This window comes from Mustela nigripes, chromosome 1, assembly GCF_022355385.1.
Source record: "Mustela nigripes isolate SB6536 chromosome 1, MUSNIG.SB6536, whole genome shotgun sequence".
In the NCBI taxonomy this organism is placed as follows: Eukaryota; Metazoa; Chordata; class Mammalia; order Carnivora; family Mustelidae; genus Mustela; species Mustela nigripes.
This window is the reverse complement of record NC_081557.1, coordinates 302,076-321,110: the sequence shown is the minus strand read 5'-3', so window position 1 is coordinate 321,110 and position 19,035 is coordinate 302,076. Positions and strand designations below refer to the sequence as shown.

Sequence of the window (19,035 nt, the reverse complement as noted above, 5' to 3'; positions counted from 1 at the left end):
GCGGGGGAGGCGGGCCGTGCTGGCGGCAGCGTTTATTGAGCCAACGTCGCCTACGAAGTAAAGCGCATTCATGTACACCTGAGAGTCGAGAAGGGTTTGCTTGGTTTTGGGGTACCCTGCCCCATCCCTGCGTGGGCGAGGAACTGCGCAAATGACCCCCCATCCCCCGGGGATGGGAGGCCTGGCTGCACCCTGGCATCTGGAGGGGGCCTGCCAGAGAGCTGGTGGGCCTCCCTGGAAGGAGCCGGCAGCTGGGCCTGTGCTGGGGACCTGCGCTCTCTTAGCCTGGGCTCTTTCTTGTGCCTGCAGCTGGAGATCCCAACTCCCGACTCCCCGCCACCAAGAAGGGTCTCTCCTTCCTCAAGCCCATTACCCATCCCCCAACACCCCCCCCAAGATGCTCTGTGTTCCATGAAGCCAGAGTTCACATGGGGCTCCCACAACCACATTGGGGCTCCTTGGCCCTTGGCAGTACACTAGGGGTGGAACTGGGCTGGGGTGATAGGGTTCAGGTGCGGCAAGCACGGGAGGCCAGGGGGTCTGGCTGCTGGATCTGTTGCTGGCTTTGGGGCTGGACATCCTTGGGCTGGAGGGCTTGGGCCTGAAGTCACCTCCAGGGCTCTCAGAGCTGCCGTCACTGTAGCCAATCCTTGCCCTAGGCCAGGCCTTTGCCCCAGGCCAGGCCCTAAACTACACAGGGCTCTGAGCCTCCGCCTCCCGGACTGCAGGCCAGTGGAGCCCCAGGAGGGGCTGCTAGAATCAGAAGGCATGGGCATCTTGGGGGGAGAGGGTGTCAGGTTATAGCCCAAGGTCCTGGAAGGCTCTGGAGAACAAGGAAAGACAACATGTCAGACAAGGGACCCCACAGGGATCACTAGGTGTGGTGGGGGTCACCACAGGCAAGGTGGCAATGTCCATGTGGCTCCTCCCCCTAGGCCGCCGCCCCCCCCCCTTCCATTTCCTCTGCCCCCCTGGGAAGCTGTGTCTCTGCAGCCCTGTGACGGCTGATAGTTGCTGGGGATGCAGAGGCCACAAAACCTGGGTTCTGGTTTTGGGTCACTGGATCCCAGCCCCAAGGGTGTCCCCGGGCCAGGTTCTAAGCCTCTCTATAGAGTGAGCCCTGGCACCTCCCCCTGCCCCCCCAACGCCGGGCAAACTGGATGGAATAGCCATGGTCGCCCTGTGCCTACTTGGACCTGGCCTGGAGTAGGAGGCTCTGGTATCTTTTCTCCCTGAGTCCCCACTGTCCGTCATCACTCCTTCATCAGGCTGCCCTGCCTGTTCTCCCTCAAGCCCCCTCCCCACATAACTGACCGCACTTGACTAGCTGGTCTCAGGGCCCACCCTCTCTGGCCCCTCCCCCCAGGCACCTGCCAGCACATGGAGGCCAGAGGCTCTGTCTGTCGCGTCCCTGTTCCATCCTGGCCCTTTTGATTCCCCACCACAAAGGAGGGCCATTCAGCCAAAGCCCCTGCTTACAAGACCTCTTCCCAGGCGTGCCCACTCCGTTCTACCAGTCAATCCTGACCCTTCTTTTGGGAAGCCTCCACAGGCTTGCGGTCCTTCCTGTGTTTGTCCCACTCAGCCATGGTCTGTCTGGAGCCAGTGTTCTGAGCCCAGCACAGGCCCCGGGAGCAGAGTAAGGGCAGCACCCTCCCACCATAGTCCCCCGGCCCATCTGGTGGCCTCTTTCTGCATTGGCCTGTGCTCTGCTCCCTGCCCAGTGGGCCTGTCCTGGCCACTCATTGTCACCCTGCCCACTTCCGGTCCAGACTCCCCCCTCACACCCCCCGTGACCCCGTGGGCTCAGGGAGGAGGACTTGGGGCTGGAAGCTCTTGAGTGTAAGCAGTGCCCCCCTCAGGAGAGGACTGCCCTGAGTCCCGCTGGGGAAGGGGCCCAAGCTGATGAATGCTGGTGTGGGGCAGTGTGTGGGGTCACTCGATACCTGGGACCGGGCATAGGGTGCCGGAGGGAGTCTTGGGCCTAGACTGGTCCTTCCGTGGGCCACGGGGGGCTACGGCACCTTCCCGCTGGGGCTCCAGGGACCTACCAGGGAGGGGGCTAGAGTGGGGGGAGGGGCCTGCAGCCCTGCCCTTAGAGCCCGTCCCAGATGAGTGTGCCCCTGGGCTGATCCCCCAACCTCAGGCTCCCGTAGCCCGCTCCTCCCGCCCACCTGGTACCAAGGCTTTCCCCGGCCACGACCTCCCACCGCATAGGACACGCGATGGTGGGTCTTGATTGCGGTGGGGGGCTACTCACCGCAGGCGCAGCTCCCTGTAGGCCGGAAGACTAGCCAAGGCCGGGGATTCACTGCTCTCCGCAGGATTGGGCCCTGGGCTGGGGGCACCGGCAGCCGGGTCCTTCAGTCTGGGTGGGCGTAGCTGCTCTGGAACCGGCCAGGCCTGGCGAGAGAGGGGGCTGGCTTGAGGTCACAGCCATCAGGGGGGCTGGGCGGGGAGCCCCCTGAAGACAGAAGGGCTGCTCTGGCTGCTGTAAGAGAGCTGGAGCCTCTGGCCGGCAGTGGCTGTGGGGCAGGGGACTGTCAGGTTGGGATACCGGTCCCCTGCAGATGTCCTGGAGTCCTGACCCAGCTGTGGATAGCAGGCCTACCTGGCACTGGTGCCGACGCTCCCACAGGCCTTTGGTGGGGTTCCCGCAGAGGACTCGACTAGCCCCTGCGGAAGAGGGTGTGGCCAGGTCTGCTTTGGGCTTGAGGGCTACAGGGTCAGCTTCGTGCTGAGATGGGTTCCTTACCATGGGTGAGGTTGCTTGTGTCCCCCTCTGGAGCTGGGTCCTTGGGAAGCAGGCTTTCAGGCAGGGGACCCCCACTGACCAGTACGGAGAGCGGCCATGGCCCGGGGGCCCATGGCTGGGTCTCAGGCAAGGAGAGCTTGGAGCTGAGTCTCTGAATGGGGGCTCCGTGGGGACAATCTGTCCGAGGGTCAAAATCAGAGGTCATGGAAACCCACACCAGCTGGCCAGCCCAAGAGCCCCACCCCCCGCCAGAACTGTCCACAGACCAGGGACCCTGCCACCCAGCATCTCTTGGCTGGAGGTCCGTGCCCCACCAGGTGCTGCTCATGGCCTGGGGCCAAGCGTGCAGGGCTCTGGGAACAAAAGGTGAAGGCCAAGAAGGGATATGAGATGCGGCTCTCCGTCTCTACGAGGCCTAGGGGGGTGCTGGGGGTATAGAGCTCTCTCCCTGGGGATGGTGGGGGCTGGCAACCTCTTCTGGAGCTCAGCCAGGAAGGGGTCCAGGCTGGGTGAGGCAGCCCTTGCCAGAGGGCTGGTGAGAGGCTGCCGTACCCAGCCCAGGGAGTAGGCCGTCCAGGACGCTGCCCGCCTTGATGGCTTCCTTCACCAGGAGCCAGTCCTGGCCCGGCTTCCAGGAGGCCGACTGGCCTGGGTGCGCAGCCGGCACCTCGTCCAGGACCCGCAGCTGGGGGATTCGCTTCCGCACCTCCGTCCGGTAGTTGTAGCCCCGGAGCACCTGCAGGGGGGAGGGTGCGGCAGGCCTGGGTCCGGGGGGCCCTTCAGGCCAGCTCTGGTCTGTGGGGCTTTCTCCAGGCCCTCTGTGGGCAAGGCAGGGGAGCTGAGGGTTGGCGATGCCACCCCACCCTGCCGGGCTGGCCTGGGTCACTCTGAGCCAGCAGGGACTGTGGGGACCCTGGGCTCCCACCCGCATGCAAGCTCACTCTCCAGGCTCACAGCCAGGGCCTAGTGGTGTCCTCTGGCCTGGGGGACTGCCCTGAGCTCAGAGCTGCGGCCCAGCTGGGCAGCCACCTTACATGCCCCCCCCGCCCCGCACGGCGCCACGCCTCTCAGGGCAGGAAGCGTGAGCGCCGGGTGTGCATGGGCAGTGCTGGGGGGTGCGACTGTGGAGGTTGTGGTGAGCCCCCAGGTGTGAGTGCATTCCCACTGGGGGCACGCCCAGGCCTGCAGGGGATGGAGAGGGTTCCGCCGGCGTGCCTGCGCACGTGCGCGAGTCCGTGTGCTGTCTGAACAGACCCCACAGGGCTGTTACGGGCTGGGGGCTCTGTGGGGTCTGGTTGGGGCCCAGAGGGTCCCCAGCGATACAAGAGGATGAGCGTTATTATGGTGGGCAAGTTCCAGGTGCAGGCGGGCTGTGCCCTGCAGATGTGCCCTGGGCTTGCCCCTGTTGCCCAGCCTGGATGTGGCCCGTGCTCAGGTGGGCAGAGGGGCCGCTGGGACCGCGGGGGACCCCAGAGTGCCTCCCCCTCCAGTGCACGTGCTGCTGGGGGCCCAGACACACACCTTGTTGGAAGGGCTGGGCCCCGGCCGCAGGCACACCGGGTTGCCCTCCAGGGTGAGTGTGGCCAGCCTCGGGCACAGCCGCAGGTAGCACACCTGCCCCAGGTCCTCCACACTATTGCCCTCCAGGTCCAGCACCTCCAGCTGCTCCAGCAGGCACAGCGGGCTCAGGTCTGAGACGTTGTTGTAGGAGACGTAGAGTTCCTAGGGCGTCAGGGGGCTCAGCCGGGACTTGGCCGGGCACCGTCTCCCCAGCCCAGGGCACCAAAGACCCACCTTCAGGGCCAGGAAGGAGCCAATGCCGTCCAGGTCGGTCAGGCCGCAGCGAGCCAGCCACAGCACCTGCAAGTGGGCCAGGGAAGTGCCCAGGTCTCTGTAGAGGGTAGGGTTGGCTGGTCAGCACTGTCTAGGGCTGGAGGGCCATGTCCGTGTCCATGAAGGCCCTGTGCCACGCCTCATGCCCATCCACCACCCACCCCTGGCTCTCTCCAGGTGCAGGGGTGCCTGTGAGCCGTGGCTCATGTGTGGTACCCTCCAGGCCACGGAAGGGGCCCCTGGAGCCCCTGCCCCCCTGCATTCCCTCTTTGCTGCCACTTCTTGGTCTCAAGCATGGGCTGAATCCGCTTTCTTCTGCCCCTGGAGGGCCTGAGGCTGGTGGTGGGGGGTCGGGGGGTGGTACCTACATTGGACAGCTTGGCTGGGCCCCACCCGCTGCCCATTGCAGTGGGGGTGGGCAAGGCGGCCCCTTCCCCAGTGGGGTCAGCCCAGGAGCTTCTCCCTTCGTCTGTTTGGCCTTTCTTGTGGACGGCTTCCCCACATACAGACCCTCCAGCAGCCAGCTCTGCCCGCAGGATCTCCTCCACCCCTGCCACGGCCAGGCCCCTGCCCAAGCCCTGGACTTGTCCTTGCCACCTCGCGCTCCGCTGTGGATGGGCAGGCCAGGGCTCTTTGGGCCCCACCCCTGCCTGTGGGGTCCTCTTGTCCTCAGTGTCCCCTGACAGGGCGCCGGTCCGGTGCTCAGGTCCTTCTGATTGGCTTCTGGGATGGTCTTGATGGCGTTTCTTCTGTGTCTCCCCTGTCCGTGCTCCCTGTTTTCACGCAGGGAGCTCTGCCGCTCAGTGTTGGTCCTCTGAGAACGACCCCCTACCATTGTCTTCTCTGTCCCCTTTACCGGTTGCGGCCTTTCCCTCCGCGTTCTGGGTCATTTCCTCACTCCAGCCTGGCCCCGACGGTGTCTTCTCAAGTTAGCGTCTGAGGAGTCCAATCGCTTTCTGACCCTTTCTCACGCTGCTCTGCTGGTTCTGAAGATACCGAGACGCCCCGTCTTCTGTGGGGCTCACCGTATCGGCTGAAGGAGTCTGGAAGTCCTACGCCCCTCCCTGCCCTGTTGGTGTCCTCCGGGACCCTTCGTTTTGACCTTTCCCTCTCGTGCTGCAGAGCCCCTGGCATTCCGATTATACTATTAATAGCTTCTCGGGCATTCAGGTTGGGAGCCTCGGTGTGGAATCCTGCGGGGAAGAGCTGAGCCACTGGGGGCCCTGGCGTGGGCGGCTCCCCTGCAGGGGCACGAGGGGGTGGGGGGCGGCGCTGGGGGCAGAGCGGACCTGTGCCGGCGCCCACGCTGGCACGTGCCCCACACTGGGGCGGGCTGCATGTCTCCCCGTGTTCCCCGGGGCGCACCCTGCACCCTCGCACGGGACACTTGGCCCTCGCCATTCCCCCGTCCCGCTCAAGTGCCCACGTGACACATGATGACATGCGCAGGGCCCCTCTTCCAGTGCACATGCTCCCCAGGGACGTCTGACCCACTTCCCACCTGACCAGCGTCCCCTAGCCTCCAGGACCCCTTAGTCTGTGCCTCCCAGTTACCGAGACGCCCCGTGTATCCACAGCCTGTTGCCCCAAGTGGATTTTCCTGCTGCCTCTGAACTGGCTGAGATTTGTGTCCAGGGACTTCTTCAAGAGGGTTAATTTGACCCAGTGATTGTCCTTGGTCTCACTCCCTCAGAGCCGCTGGCCGCGCATGCAGGTCCCGGTTCATGCCTCTTTTCCACGGTCCTGTTGTCTGGTTTTGAGTGTCTCTGTGGCGCAGACTCAGGAAGACATCATTCCTCCTCTTCCTGAAGGACGAGGTGGTCTATCTCCTCGGCCGCCTCCGAGAGCCATCCTCACATGGGCGAGTTTGTTCAGTGTACTGCTGGCCGGTTGCTTCCGATGCCTTCTTCCAGTCTGGAGTTGAAAGTCTTCTTTTATGCCCAATGAGTTTTCCTGAGTCTTTGAGCTTCCGTTCTGTTCTGTGGTTTCCAACTCCTTCGGCAGCGGATGCACGGGTCAGGCCCTCCGTCCCACGGGTTCCCCCAGACTCTGTGCACGGATGGAGAGCTGGGCTCGTGGTTGTCATTCCTGTCTCCTGTGCGATCTCCCTTTCTTTTGTAAAGATTGTATTTATTCATTTGACAGACAGAGATCACAAGGAGGCAGAGAGAGATGGGGAAGCAGTCTCCCCGCCGAGCAGAGAGCCCGATGCGGGGCTGGATCCCAGGACCCTGCGGTCATGTGATCATGACCTGAGCTGAAGGCAGAGGCTTCACCCACTGAGCCCCCAGGCGCCCCTGTGCCTCTCGACAAGGCCTCCCGCAGTTTTGCCGTCAAGTCTGTCTTCATGTTTGAGCCGCTGTTATTGTTTTGTTCTGTCTGTGCTGCTGGAGAGTCTGGGCATAAAAGAAGACTTTCAGCCCAGCTGAAAATGGGGAGTCCCCTTTTTATGGAAGATACAGATTGGGGAATAACTAGTAGATGTTGCCTCATCTCACATTAAATAGGAAAATTACCAAATATTTAGAACTACTGACAACAAAGCATTCAAAATCTGTGAACCCTGCCTGAAGGGGTACGTAAAGAGAAAGAGCCTTCCACACATTTACCCAAAAAACAGTGAAAGTGTTACAACGATGAAGCTGGGCCTTTAGCTCCAAGGGCTAGAAAAAGAACACCACCAAACCGCAAAAAGAACAGGAAGAGGAGACATAATGAAGGCCAGGATGAAAGTCGTGACAGCCAGACGGAACGTGGCGACGCTGTCGGAGCCCAGACTGCGTTCTTCCGGACGTTAATGGACGACCTCCAGCCTGACGATGGGGAAGAAAGATGACTGACCAGCAGCATCTGAGAGGAGGGGAGTCGCCGGCAGAGCAGTAATGAAGAAGCAGGAGCTCCCTGCAAGCAGAGTGCATGCCCACTGTTCTGGAACCAGAGAAAGCAGCACCCGAAGAAGAGGGACACTGGACGCCGGCCTCCCCGGCAACGCTCTGCGTCCTCAGGTCCGGACTGTCTTTGAGAGTAAGTTCTAACGAGCCATCATGGAACAGGCGCTCTCGATCTTGCACAACGATTTCTCATACAAGAAGTTTGGAAATTAGAGCAGCCGGAAAGAGCCAGAAGAGGGGTCGGGCCTTGACGCCGGCGCCAGAGACGCACAACGCTGCGGGCGGGGGGCAAAGGGGCGTCCGTCGCGAATGCGGGCGTGAAAATGCCCAGCGAATCGTAGTTGCATGTTTGGCGATTGAGTGTGCCCCGTGCCCTGGGGGCCTCGAGGTGACTCACCGGTGTCTGACCGTGCTGACGGGGCACAGACACTCACACACACACACACATTCAGGTAAAACGCACACCAACGGTGCCTGCGGCTGTCTTGCTGATACTGAAGACCGTGCTAGAAGGCACGAGGACGAAGCATGCAGGCTGGAAGTGAAAGACGGCCCTCGACGTGCTGATCAGACCCTCACCAAGACAGAGACTCCAACGGAATCAACACACTTTTGAATTAATACGAGCTTGGCAGTTTTACTAAGGAGAAAATGAAGACGCACTATTGCCAGATACAAAGCCCGTTGGGAAACTCAGCCGTGTTTCACTGATTTAAACCATGTGTTCTGGGGGCACCTGGGGGGCTCAGTGGGTTAAGCCTCTGCCTTCAGCTCAGGTCATGTTCTCGGGGTCCTGGGATTGAATCCCGCATCGGGCTCTCTGCTTAGTGGGGAGCCTGCTTCCTCCTCTCTCTCTGCCTGCCTCTCTGCCTACTTGGGATTTCTCTGTGTCAAATAAGTAAAAAAGAAAAATCTTTAAAAAAAAAATGTTTTCCAGGGCGCCTGGGTGGCTCAGTGGGTTGAGCCTCTGCCTTTGGCTCGGGTCATGATCTCAGGGTCCTGGGATCGAGTCCCGTGTCGGGCTCTCTGCTTGGCGGGGAGCCTGCTTCCTCCTCTCTCTCTGCCTGCCTCTCTGTCTACTGTGATCTCTGCCTGTCAAATAAATAAATAAAATCTTAAAAAAAAATGTTTTCCAAATCAACATAATGTTTCTGTATGCTTGTAAGAGTCAACCAGAAAATGCAGCAGGGACAGGACCTCACTCATGATTATAAAACTACTGTAAATGTCTGGGAATTACTTCGTTCTGGTTTAAGGGAACTTTTGCTTCATAGAGTGTGGGTGTCCTGCCCCATTCCAAGTGGCCGTGGGGAAGGTGGGGGGGCGGGTCCTGGTGAGCCCACACCAGTTCCAGTTCCATGGTCCTCCAAGCAGCTGGTGTTCAAGGGTGTGCACATGCCACGGTTCTGCCCAAAGAAACATAGGAAGGATGCCGGGAACCTGCTTGTTCTTACGAGTAGACACAGGAGGTCGCATCCCTGTCACAGGATGAATTGTGTCTCCCCCACCCCCACCGATGTGTGTGTGTTGAAGCCCTAAGCCCCGGCAGCCCAGGATGTGACCCTATTCTGAGCTGCTGTTGTTGCAGAAATAGTTCGTTAAGAGGAGCTCACACTCCCTGGGGCTAACAATACATTATATGTTAATTAAAAAAAAAAAAAAGAGCTCATACTGGGGTGGGTCCTTATGCTTATTTACCTTATGGTACTGCTGGTGCCATCTGGGTCCTTATGAACAGGAGACCCAGGGTGCATAGACGAGATGGCAGAGACTGGGCTGCGTCTGCACGTCAAGGGAACGTGGAGGCCAGCCAGCAAAGCCCCACAGGAGGACAGGGGAATGAGGTGGGTTCCTGCTCAGCCTCGGAAGGAGCCGTGGCTGTCCACCCCGATCCTGACCTCCGGCCTCTCCGACTGGGCAGGGATGACTCCCGCCGCCAGTTCGTGGGGTTTTGCTCAGCAGAAATCTGACATTCCCCCCCGGCCACTGGCGCAAGGGATGCCTGAGCCTGCGGATGCGTCGGGTCCTGGGAGGGGCATGCAGGAGTCAGACACGGGCTCACTCGCTGTGGGGAGACCGGCTGAATGAACCGAGCCCAAGAGCCAGCGCTAGGCTTCTCATGGGCTCCACGGGGGTCGGGCTTCTCAGCACTGAGAACTGGGTTTGGCCCAGAGCACGGCTGGACCCAGGTTTCTGTGACTCGCCATGGAAATCTAACTGATAACAAGCTTCACAGGCAAGTTGAAAGATGCTCTTAAGCATATAAAAGAATGCAGGAATGGAGAGTGAGAGCATATTTGGGCATGAAGATAGCTTAGCAAATAACCCAAGTTAGCACGTGAATCTTCTGTAATTCCCAAAAGGAACTCCAGACAGAGTTCCGTGTGCGAGACCCAAGATCGGTTCATAAACTCCAAGTGTGGCACCTGTTCAGGAGCAGCTGGGCTGCTCCGGGGAAAGGAAGCCGAGATGAGGGCATCAGACGCGGATCACTGGACTCAGAGCCCCACCAACGCCAAGCGGGGCCTTGGGGCAGGGACAGACCAACAGATGAGACAGAGAGCCAGCAGTCACATCCACTCCTGGGCCCCTTAAAGGGCAGAGTGGCGCCCTAGCCCGCAGGTGAGCGGGGATCGCGGGGCAGAGGGTGTCGGGAAGACAGACCCACTTCACGGCAGCAGGGAAAACGGTCCCAGCCTCACGCCACGACCGAAGGTGACCTCACAGGTGAGTTGGAGCAAAGACCCGAGAGGAAAAGGCGAGACCATGAAAGTGAGTAAGAGGAAAAGCAGAACGCAGCCCCCTGACTTTGGGGTGGGAAGGAGCTTCTTCAGCAAGACCCTGATCACCAAGCAAAATCGATGCAACAGACCAAAACGAAAGTTTCGGCTCAGATGAAGGTGGGCCCGGGGGGTTCACGGGGGTGGGGAGGCGCCTTGCCGTGTGAAGCCCGGACAGGCCACGCAGGGACCAGGAAGCAGCGAGCGGACGGGCCCCTCCTGAGGGACTGCGGAGCGAGCCCCGATGGCGTCGGTGGGAGACACACACACGGCTCAGTTAACAACTCGTTAGCGGGCGGCAAGCAGCGTTCTCCGAGCCGGCCGGGGCCAAGTTCTCTCTCAGCTTCCACTGGACAGACAGACACTACGTTGAAAACTGTTTTCTAGTTCTTGATATCCTGCCCGAGATTTGATTTTTGTTTTTTTAAGTAATGGCTGCGCCCACCATGGGACTCGCAGTCTGGACCCCGAGGTCTGGAGCTGTGCCCTCCTCCCCGGGCCAGCCAGGCTTCCCTCCTGCCTGCGATTCCAGCGTCCTGAACGCGGCGGTCACCAGCTAAGTCGTGACGGGAGCTTCCCGGACTGTCAGACTCAATCAGTTTCCGTTTACGGACTTCTGTCCACCTTCAGCCCGTGGACATTAGCAAATGTCCTGTGGCCAAGCCTCAGCATTTGATAACGGAAGGAACCACGAGACTCATCATGTTTCTCACTGTTCTCATCAAGGGACAGAACAGGTTTTCTTGTACTTTATGATCGAATCATTTTTCCTGGAATTGAATTTTCTGTGTTGTCACAAGTGGTGGGTCATACTTCTTAAATCTTCAATCCCTTCTGCTGCTCCTTGTGACCTCCTGCTTTCGTGCTCCCAAAGTACCTTACTCCTCGTTGAGCTAATTTGTACGGCTTCACGAGGAAGGATAAATGCGATTAAGCTGTCAGAACACTGCTTAACCACGCCTGTGGGGCGTCTCCGAGGCCCCGTTTCCAGACGCTCCCACGGCCTCGGTGGGAACGCGCCAGGCCGCCGCTCCCTGACACCCGCTCGCAGCTTCTCTGCTCTGGGGGCCACGCGGTCTTCTGGCTTTCTTTGCTTCCATTTCCAGGCCTTCAGGTGTTTTATTATATTCTTTTCGATGATTTTTTAAAGATTTTACTGACGTAGTTGTTGGAGAGAGGGAGCGAGTAAACACCTGAGCGGGGGGAGCAGCAGAGGCAGAGGGAGAAGCAGGCTCCCCGCTGAGCAGGGAGCCCCATGGGGGATTTGATCCCATGAGCCTGAGATCAGGACCGGAGCTGGAACCAAAAGTCAGACGCCTCACCGACTGAGCCACCCGGGCGCCCCAAATCGGCGGTGTCTTCGTGCGGCCCATTGAACACCCGAAACTGTCTGAGAGTAGCCGGGCTTTGTTCTTTCCAGCCAGTGAGGTAAACAAAAGACATTCATCCTTAGTTTTGAATTTTGTCTTTTAAATTGATTATTAAAGTGCTGTTGGGGCATCTGGGTGGCTCAGCCGTTAAGTGTCTGCCTTCGGCTCAGGTCAGGATCCCGGGGTCCTGGGGTCAAGCCCCGCATCCAGCTCCCTCCTCAGCAGGGGCCTGCTTCTGCCTCTCCTTCTCCCCCTTGTGTTCCCTCTCTCGCTGTGTCTCTGTCAAATAAATAAATAGAATCTTAAAAAAAAAGTGCTATCGTGTTTTACGTGAGGTCGTGCTGGTCTTGCTGGGCACAAGGGCTGACAGGGACCAGCCTGAGCCCCCACAGGCTCCCCGCCCAAGTGGTACAGGGGTGCCTCCAAACCCTGAAGGCGTGGGTGGCATTGGGGCACCCACCAGAGACCTCTTGCTGGCTCAGGACCCTCTGCGGAAGGTCAGGGGCACCTCCCAGGCACCCCACAGTCTGTTGACCTGGGTGGTCGGCCTGACACTGACCACCTGGGCGGCATGGACCTTCACCCAGCTGGGGGCGGGTGACACAAGCTGCATGTATCCAATGCAGTCAGGCTGGAAGTGTGGGCATTAGGGCTGGGAGAGGGACACCGCAGGACACCTAGGAGCCCCTCTGTGGGGACCCTCCGCCCCTGGCCAGAGAGGTACTCACCGCACGGAGCCCAGGCAGCTGCCGTTCAGCTTCAGTTGGCTGAGGTTGGGCAGGTGCACCCCTGTGCGCCATGGGAGGGAGCGGTGGGTGACCAGGCCGCACTCCTGCAACTCCCCTCTCAGCACCCTCCGGAGGCATCCGTGCCCCACCGGGCTGTCCTGGTGCAGCCTCGGCCTCAGGTGGGTGCGGGAGGTATGCCTGAGTGGAGTGGGCCACCCGGAGGCTGAGAGGCCATGGGACTCGCAAGTCTGCTTGGAGCAGGGGAGCCTCATTGGCATGGGTGGGGTCACCACAGCTTGGGTCCTGCCGCTGAGCCACAGGGCCAGCCCCGGGCACCCCAGACCATCGCCTCTGTCAGCTCGCAGCACTGGGTGCCAGAGCACAAGAAGCCTCTGGCTGGTGTCCCCGTGTACCCCAAAGCCCCTGATCCCTTAAAGAGGGGTGCAGGTGGACCCGCGGGATGTAGGAAGGGTCTGTGGGGTGCAGGGCAGTCTCGTAGGGCACAGGGCAGGTCCGCGGGGTGCAGGGGTACAAAGACCAGAGCCTGGCTGGTCACACTGGGGTGGATGGGCCCTCAGAGAGGAGTCCGAGCTCGCCAGGGCGTGGCGTGGACGGGGGCGTGGTGTGGCCAGGGAGGGCGTGGCGTGGCCAGGGAGGGGCTCTCACCGAAGTTTCCCAGGCTGTTCTCACGAGTGTTGACACACATTTCCAGCATGCTCACCAGTCGAAGGTCATCTACCTGGGCCAGGGCCCGCTGCAGAAATCGATGACGGGTCAGTCGTGGGGACTGGACAGGGGTCACTCCCTCCCCGTGACGTCCCTGCCCTTGGCCATGGGCTGGGACAGGCGGCACACATTTCCCTGCCTCGTCTCTGCTGACCTTAGCCGCAGACGGCGCAGGCTGGTGGGGGATGAGAGCGCGGGGTATGAAAAGAGACAGTACCCGTGCTTGGCGGGGGGCATCTGCAGAGTTGGGCCTGAGGGCCAGTGTCCCCGCGAGACCCAGGGAACGGGCCCCCACATAACAGAGGGTTTAGGACCGGTTTGGGAGGCTGATGTGAGCGCTGCTGGGGCTGAAAAGACAGATGTGGGTGTCGTGCGGCAATGGAGTGTCCCGTGGGGGTGGCCGGATGGCAGAAAACGTGCGTGAGGAACTCGCCACGTAAGGCTCCAGGAGACACAGGGCTCCGAGGGAAGGGAAGGCGCTCGGAGATGTGGGACCGCGGGGCTGGAAGATGAGGTCATCTCCCCATTCCAATCGGCCGGCAGGACGGGTGACCGTGCGGGTCTGTCTTGGGAGCAGGCTGGGTGCTCTGCGCCTGCTACCCCTGCAGAGGCTCTGGGGCTCTCAGGGGAGGCCTCCAGGGAGCTGGTGACCCCGTTTTCAGTGGCTGAGTCGCAGAGAGGTGTGTCCAGACCCCGTCTCAGGCTCTTGGCAGCCGGTGTCACTGGACTCTACCATGTTGAAAAGCAGGTGTGGTGACCTCTGACCTCTGACCAGCGAGCCACGGCCCAGACTGGGGCTCACAGGGACCGTCCGAAACGCCGGTTTTCGGGACCATGTTCTCCAGGTAGGAGCTGGGCAGAGAAGGAAGGAGGCCCCAGGATGGACAGAAGCCATGATAGGGACAGCGATCTATGGTAGAGTGTGTTCCCAGCACGTGGGCCCCCAGACCCCTCCTCAAGGGGGAGAGGCTGGTGAGTCACCCTGCTGTTCCCACCGTGCAGGCTGGCCGTGGGGCCACACTGGGCTTCACGCTTGCCCGAATCCTTCTTCAGATGTGCCCAATGCAAACGTTTTCTCCCAAGATGCTGGGCTCACCTGATGTGTGGTTAATGGGGACTTGGCGGTGTGGAGGCTCGGGGGGTGTGGGGGCAGGTGGACCGTTGCTCACACTTGTCCCTGCTCCCCTGAATTCGAACGGTCGTCTGTTTCTGCCCAGTGATAACACGGACCCCAGAGCAGGTGGCCTTATGCATGCTGGGCTTGGCCCAGGGAGCCCTCAAGTGTGCACCTGGGTTCACCTGCTGCTTCCCCCCAGGTGTTGACCATAAACAGGGCTGCCCCACATGGCCCCCTTAGCCTGGATCCCAGTGGGAACCTGCCGGGCAGACCCCAAGCCTGAGGACAGACACCTCATCGCAGCCAGAACCTGGGCGGTCTGTGGTCAGCGTTGTGTGTCCGCAGATGACAGATACGGAGACGCGCCAGGCCCAGGTGCTGGGGAAGGCCGCCCAAGGGACAGCTGCGGGGGGCCTCGGTGTCAGCAGGGCCCACCTGACGTGCTGTGGGTAGGCGCTGCCCCGAGGATGATGGGGGTGTCCAAGCAGATCTGCGGGAACAGAGTCATGAAGCTGCTTGCACCCCAACTAGCCCGATTCTGTAGGGCTCCCGGGCCGTACAAAGCCTTCTGAGCGGCAGGGACATCCCCCACCATCCGTCTGAGGAAGACAGTGACCATACACACTTCTGCAGGGACACCCCCTGTTGGGCACTGTCTTCCACGAACGAGCATAAAATGGAAAGGGAATGAAACAGAGAGTCCAGTGAACCCCAGGAAAGTGCAGCTCCTGGCCTGGCTCCCAGTGTGTGATTCCAGGTGGGTGACAAGGCTTGGTCCCCCTCCAGGTCCAGCTAGGGTGCGGTGGGGGGGCCTGCCCCTACCCGCACCTTGCTCCTGGCACTGCCCGGCACGGCCAGGCTGGACCCTCCCTGTCCTGCTGTCCGGAGAAGGGAGTTCTGTCCCCAGCCAGCTGCTCTGTCCAGCAGATGAGACCCCAGCTCTGTGCATGGGTCAGCCAGTGCCCGGAGTGCCTTCGCAGGTCAGCCAGGTGTCCCCTGTGGCTCCAGGAGGGCCCCTCTAACAAGCCCACCTGTGGTGTCTGAACCAGGCCTCATATGTGCAGAGGGACGGGGATTCCAGAGCTGGCCGGTGCAGGGGTGGGCCTGTCTCTGTCCCACAGCTGAGCAGCTGGTGGGAGGGCCGTCCTGATGGACTCCAAGTTGGATCAAGCCCCTGGGAAGGTAGGGGCCTGTGGGCATGGCTGAAGGGCCGTGCACACAGAGGAGCTGGCTTGGAGCCTGGGGAGGGGGCCCGGCAGGAGTGTCGCTCCCACCTTCCCTGATCAGTGGGATGCTTTTCTGTGAGTCAGCTGGTCAGGAAGGCGGGCAGGGACCTCAGGCAGCCAGGCTCCTTTCTGCCTGCTGGTGAGCATGTCACCTTTGAGTCTCCAGGGACCCCTCCCCGGGCACTGCACCTTCTTACCCTGTGCAAGGGTGGGTGTGGGCCTGAGGGCTGCCTGGGCAGTGCCTGGACCCTGGGCAGTGCCGGACCCGGTGGGACCTGCCGCCTCAGCATGGCCAACAGTGGGTGCGGAGTTGCTCAGAGGGGTGGCTGGGTGGGAACCTAGAGTCAAGAAGGCTCTGCATCTCCCAGTGGGCCACAGGATGGGAGTGGGGGGCAGCAGCAACCCCCCCCACCAGGTTTGGGAGAAAGCCTTCCCCAGCTGCCCCCGACACAGTCAGTGGGACCCTGGAGCAGCCGCCGCTTCGCCAGCCCGCCCTGGACGGCAGGGGACCTTCTCTTTGCTTGGGTTTTCCTTGACCCCTGGAGGTTTGCCCCTTCTGTGCACCTGGCGCTGTCTGCAGCCCAGCAGCCCACCAGAACGGCGCTACTCCAACAGGGGGCTTCTGGGGTTCACGGAGTGGTTCCTGGCACCAGGAGAACACTTGGGAGTTCCTGCCGAGCTCACGCCCTCGGGCGTCCTGAGTGCCTGGGGGCCATCGGTGTCACCAGGCCCCTGGGGCTGGCCCTGAGGGTGAGGCAGTTCTGGGGACGAAGCGGGGCTGAAAGCCGCCCTCAGTCAGGCAGGGCTCGGTGGGCTGCCGATCGAGCGCAGGCTGGACGTGCCCCAGGCTGCCCCATCGCACCCCTGTGGCCTAAGCCCTCCACCCCTCAGCACTCACCAGCCGGGCAGGCGACAGGGACTCATCGTCCAGCCCCTTGGCACACCTGTCCCTGGGGCGGCCTGGGTCCTTGCTCTGTGGGCGGGGGTCTGCAGGCCTTGCCAGCTCAGCTCCCGCACCGGGACCGTGGCTGCGCTTGGCCGAGGCCCGTGGGCTCTGTCCCAGGCCTGGGCCATTCACATCCAACCTGCGTGGACAGGCAGAGGGCAAAGCCACTAAGCCTTTGCTCTTCCCCCTGGCTGGGACCGCGCGCAGCAAGGCTCTGGGGGCTGCCTGGCTCACCCTGCCTGACTCTGAAGGGGCTCTCACTCACTCGGTCTCAGCCTGCCAGGGGACTCGTGGTGGCCTCACCATTGCCCACTAAGCCTTAGCTCTCACCCACTGGGGTCTGGGCGGGTCACCTCCTTGTGTTTCTACCCATCCTTCAGGGTCCACAGCAGGAACTCCCCTATCTGAGGTCCTGCCCAGGCTGTGCGTCTGAGGGGAGGCCCCAGGTCATGTTCGCCCTGTCAGCTGGGGCCAGCGGCAAGCCCTTGGCTCAGGCCCTGTGCTGTGTGTCTCCACCAATGATCTCCAGGCCTGGGGGCCCAGGCTCAGGCTCTCAAGCATTCCCCACATCCCTCTGCCCACTGAGCCCCTCACCTGGAGCCAGCTGCCTTTTCCCACCACGGGTCAAACATCCAGACAAGGCAGTAGCATGTGTCTTCGGTGACACCTGCAGGAGAGAGCCATGGTAGCCTCCTGGCCAGGGCATTTGGGACAGGCCAGGCTGAGGCCATAGGGCCAGGTGTGGAGGTGGTCAGGGCTGTCCCTATGGGCACTGGCCCTCAGGTCCTTTGATCATCCTGATGGGGGACCTGGACTGGCTGATGAGGAACAGTCAGGTGGTGACTAATGCCATCCTCTCTCCAAAAGGGGTCCCAGGTCTGTCAGTCTGTACTGTCTCTCACGGGTGGGCCTCCCTGGCACCTTGTCCCTCTGGAGCCCCCTCAGCCCCAGGCTCCAAGGGATGTTGTCCAGTGTGTCCCTGGACACCTGCATGAGGCGTGCCTGGAACTGCCCCTTAAAGGTGCAGATGCCTGGCCTGACCCCTGGCCCTGAAGCCATCTCTAGGGTTAGAGCCAGAAGTCTGCCTGGAATGATCTGGGCACTTCCCTCCAACTTGGGTTGAGGCCTCGCTGACCACTGCACCTGTCTTACCCTGCCCTTCCTGGATTTACTTTCCTGAGAAGTTTGACACGTTCTGTTCTTCAGCTTATTCTCTGGAGTAAGCACTGCACCCCAAGACGAGTGGGCCCTCTGCGGGCAGTGTGCTTGCCTGCTGTGTCTGCATGTGTGGAAGGGGGGGCTCTCCCCCACCCGCTGGAGGAATTGGTGGGTGTGGTGGGGGCACAGGCCGGCACTGCTCCTCTCTCAGCCCCCTGGATGCATTAAGCTGTGCCCTCTCGCTCATGCCTGGGGCTGGGAGAGCAGCCAGCGGGGCTTTCGCAGAAGCCTTGGAAGGGGCTGCTGAGCCCTGGGACAAGCTGCCCAGGCTCTGTGTGCCTCAGTGGCCTCATCTGCAAAGTGGTCTGTACCCTGAGGGTCCAAGGAGGTCAAGGCCGTGCAGGTGAGCCCCAACAAACAGACTCACAGGGTTTCCAGGCAGGATTTCTTTCCACAGGTTCCCTCTGCTGTCTGCCTTTCTCCAGCTGGTGAAAAGCCCAAACCTGGCAGAAGGGCCCCCGCCACTGTGCCTCCCGGGAAGCGCTGCCTGCCCTCATCCCAGCCTTGGATGTATAGGCTGGTCAGGCTGTAGTCCCAGGATGCCTCTGGGCATTATCGTGAGCTGAGCGCACTGCCTTCCCTTCTGTGCCTGACAGCGGATCGCTAGAGGTCCTACCCTGCCCCTGCCCCGCGTACTGGTTCTGTCTAGCCCAAGGGTCTTGGGGTCCAAGAAGCCAGGCCTGGGCTGGTAGCCGCAGCTCCCTTGTAAACACTGTCCCCTCCCATTCCTGCCCTGGCTGGAACTGTCTATTCATGGCCCTGCTCCCACCCTGCCCTGCCCCTCTGGGAGCCCCACACACCTCCCCAGCTGGGAACCTGCGGGCCTATGTCCACAGGCTAATGCCAACCCCTGGCCTGGGTCATCAGCTCTCAGGGTCCCCTGCACGACTCCACCCCTTCACCTCAGAGTAGAGGGGCTCAGAGGGCAGGGCCTGGCCCCTCCTAGGTCCCCACTATGGAAACACCCAGAGCAGAGTCTGGGTCCCTGCCTCCCTCCCCCCGCAGGCGCAGGGCCTTGAGCCCTTCGAAGCATGGCTAGGGTTGTGGGCGGGGCCCCTGAAGGACCAGACTGGGCATCTAGGGGTACCACCGGGACGGCCCAAGGCCCATAAGCGTGCTTGGCTCTCACCTGCGGGGTCGGTCCCGGTGCCACCGCCCTGGGCGCCCTCCGCTGCCGGGCGCTCACTCCGACTCGGGGTCGTTCTTCCGGTGGCAGGGTTGCGGGGCCGGGGCGCCATGGCAACGAGGCCGGAGCCTTATTTGAATGCTAAAATATTCATGAGTCCGCGGGAACCTCCGGGCTCGGCCACGCCCCTTAGCAACGGTTGCTAGGGCAGGCCGGCGGGGCGGGGCAGCAGCCTACCCGGTTGGGATCTGGAGGGCTCGGCCCCACGCGGTAGGCGCCCTGTGCGCTGGGCGGGAGCCAGGGGGCGGAGGTGAAAGTC

The 19,035-nt window shown here is 61.6% G+C and overlaps 1 protein-coding gene across 1 annotated transcript; it reads right to left on the bottom strand.

Moving 5' to 3' along the window:
• Positions 1 to 37: 37 nt before the first annotated feature.
• LRRC56 (leucine rich repeat containing 56) lies at positions 38 to 17,044 on the bottom strand. Its single transcript, XM_059397630.1, is given in 13 exon segments — positions 38 to 823; positions 1,947 to 2,062; positions 2,261 to 2,403; positions 2,612 to 2,676; positions 2,756 to 2,932; positions 3,308 to 3,491; positions 4,277 to 4,477; positions 4,550 to 4,646; positions 12,358 to 12,418; positions 13,024 to 13,111; positions 16,325 to 16,407; positions 16,410 to 16,511; positions 16,967 to 17,044. Coding segments are annotated over 12 exon segments (1,653 nt in total). The 5' UTR covers positions 16,501 to 16,511; positions 16,967 to 17,044; the 3' UTR covers positions 38 to 476.
• Between the last annotated feature and the right edge of the window lie 1,991 nt (positions 17,045 to 19,035).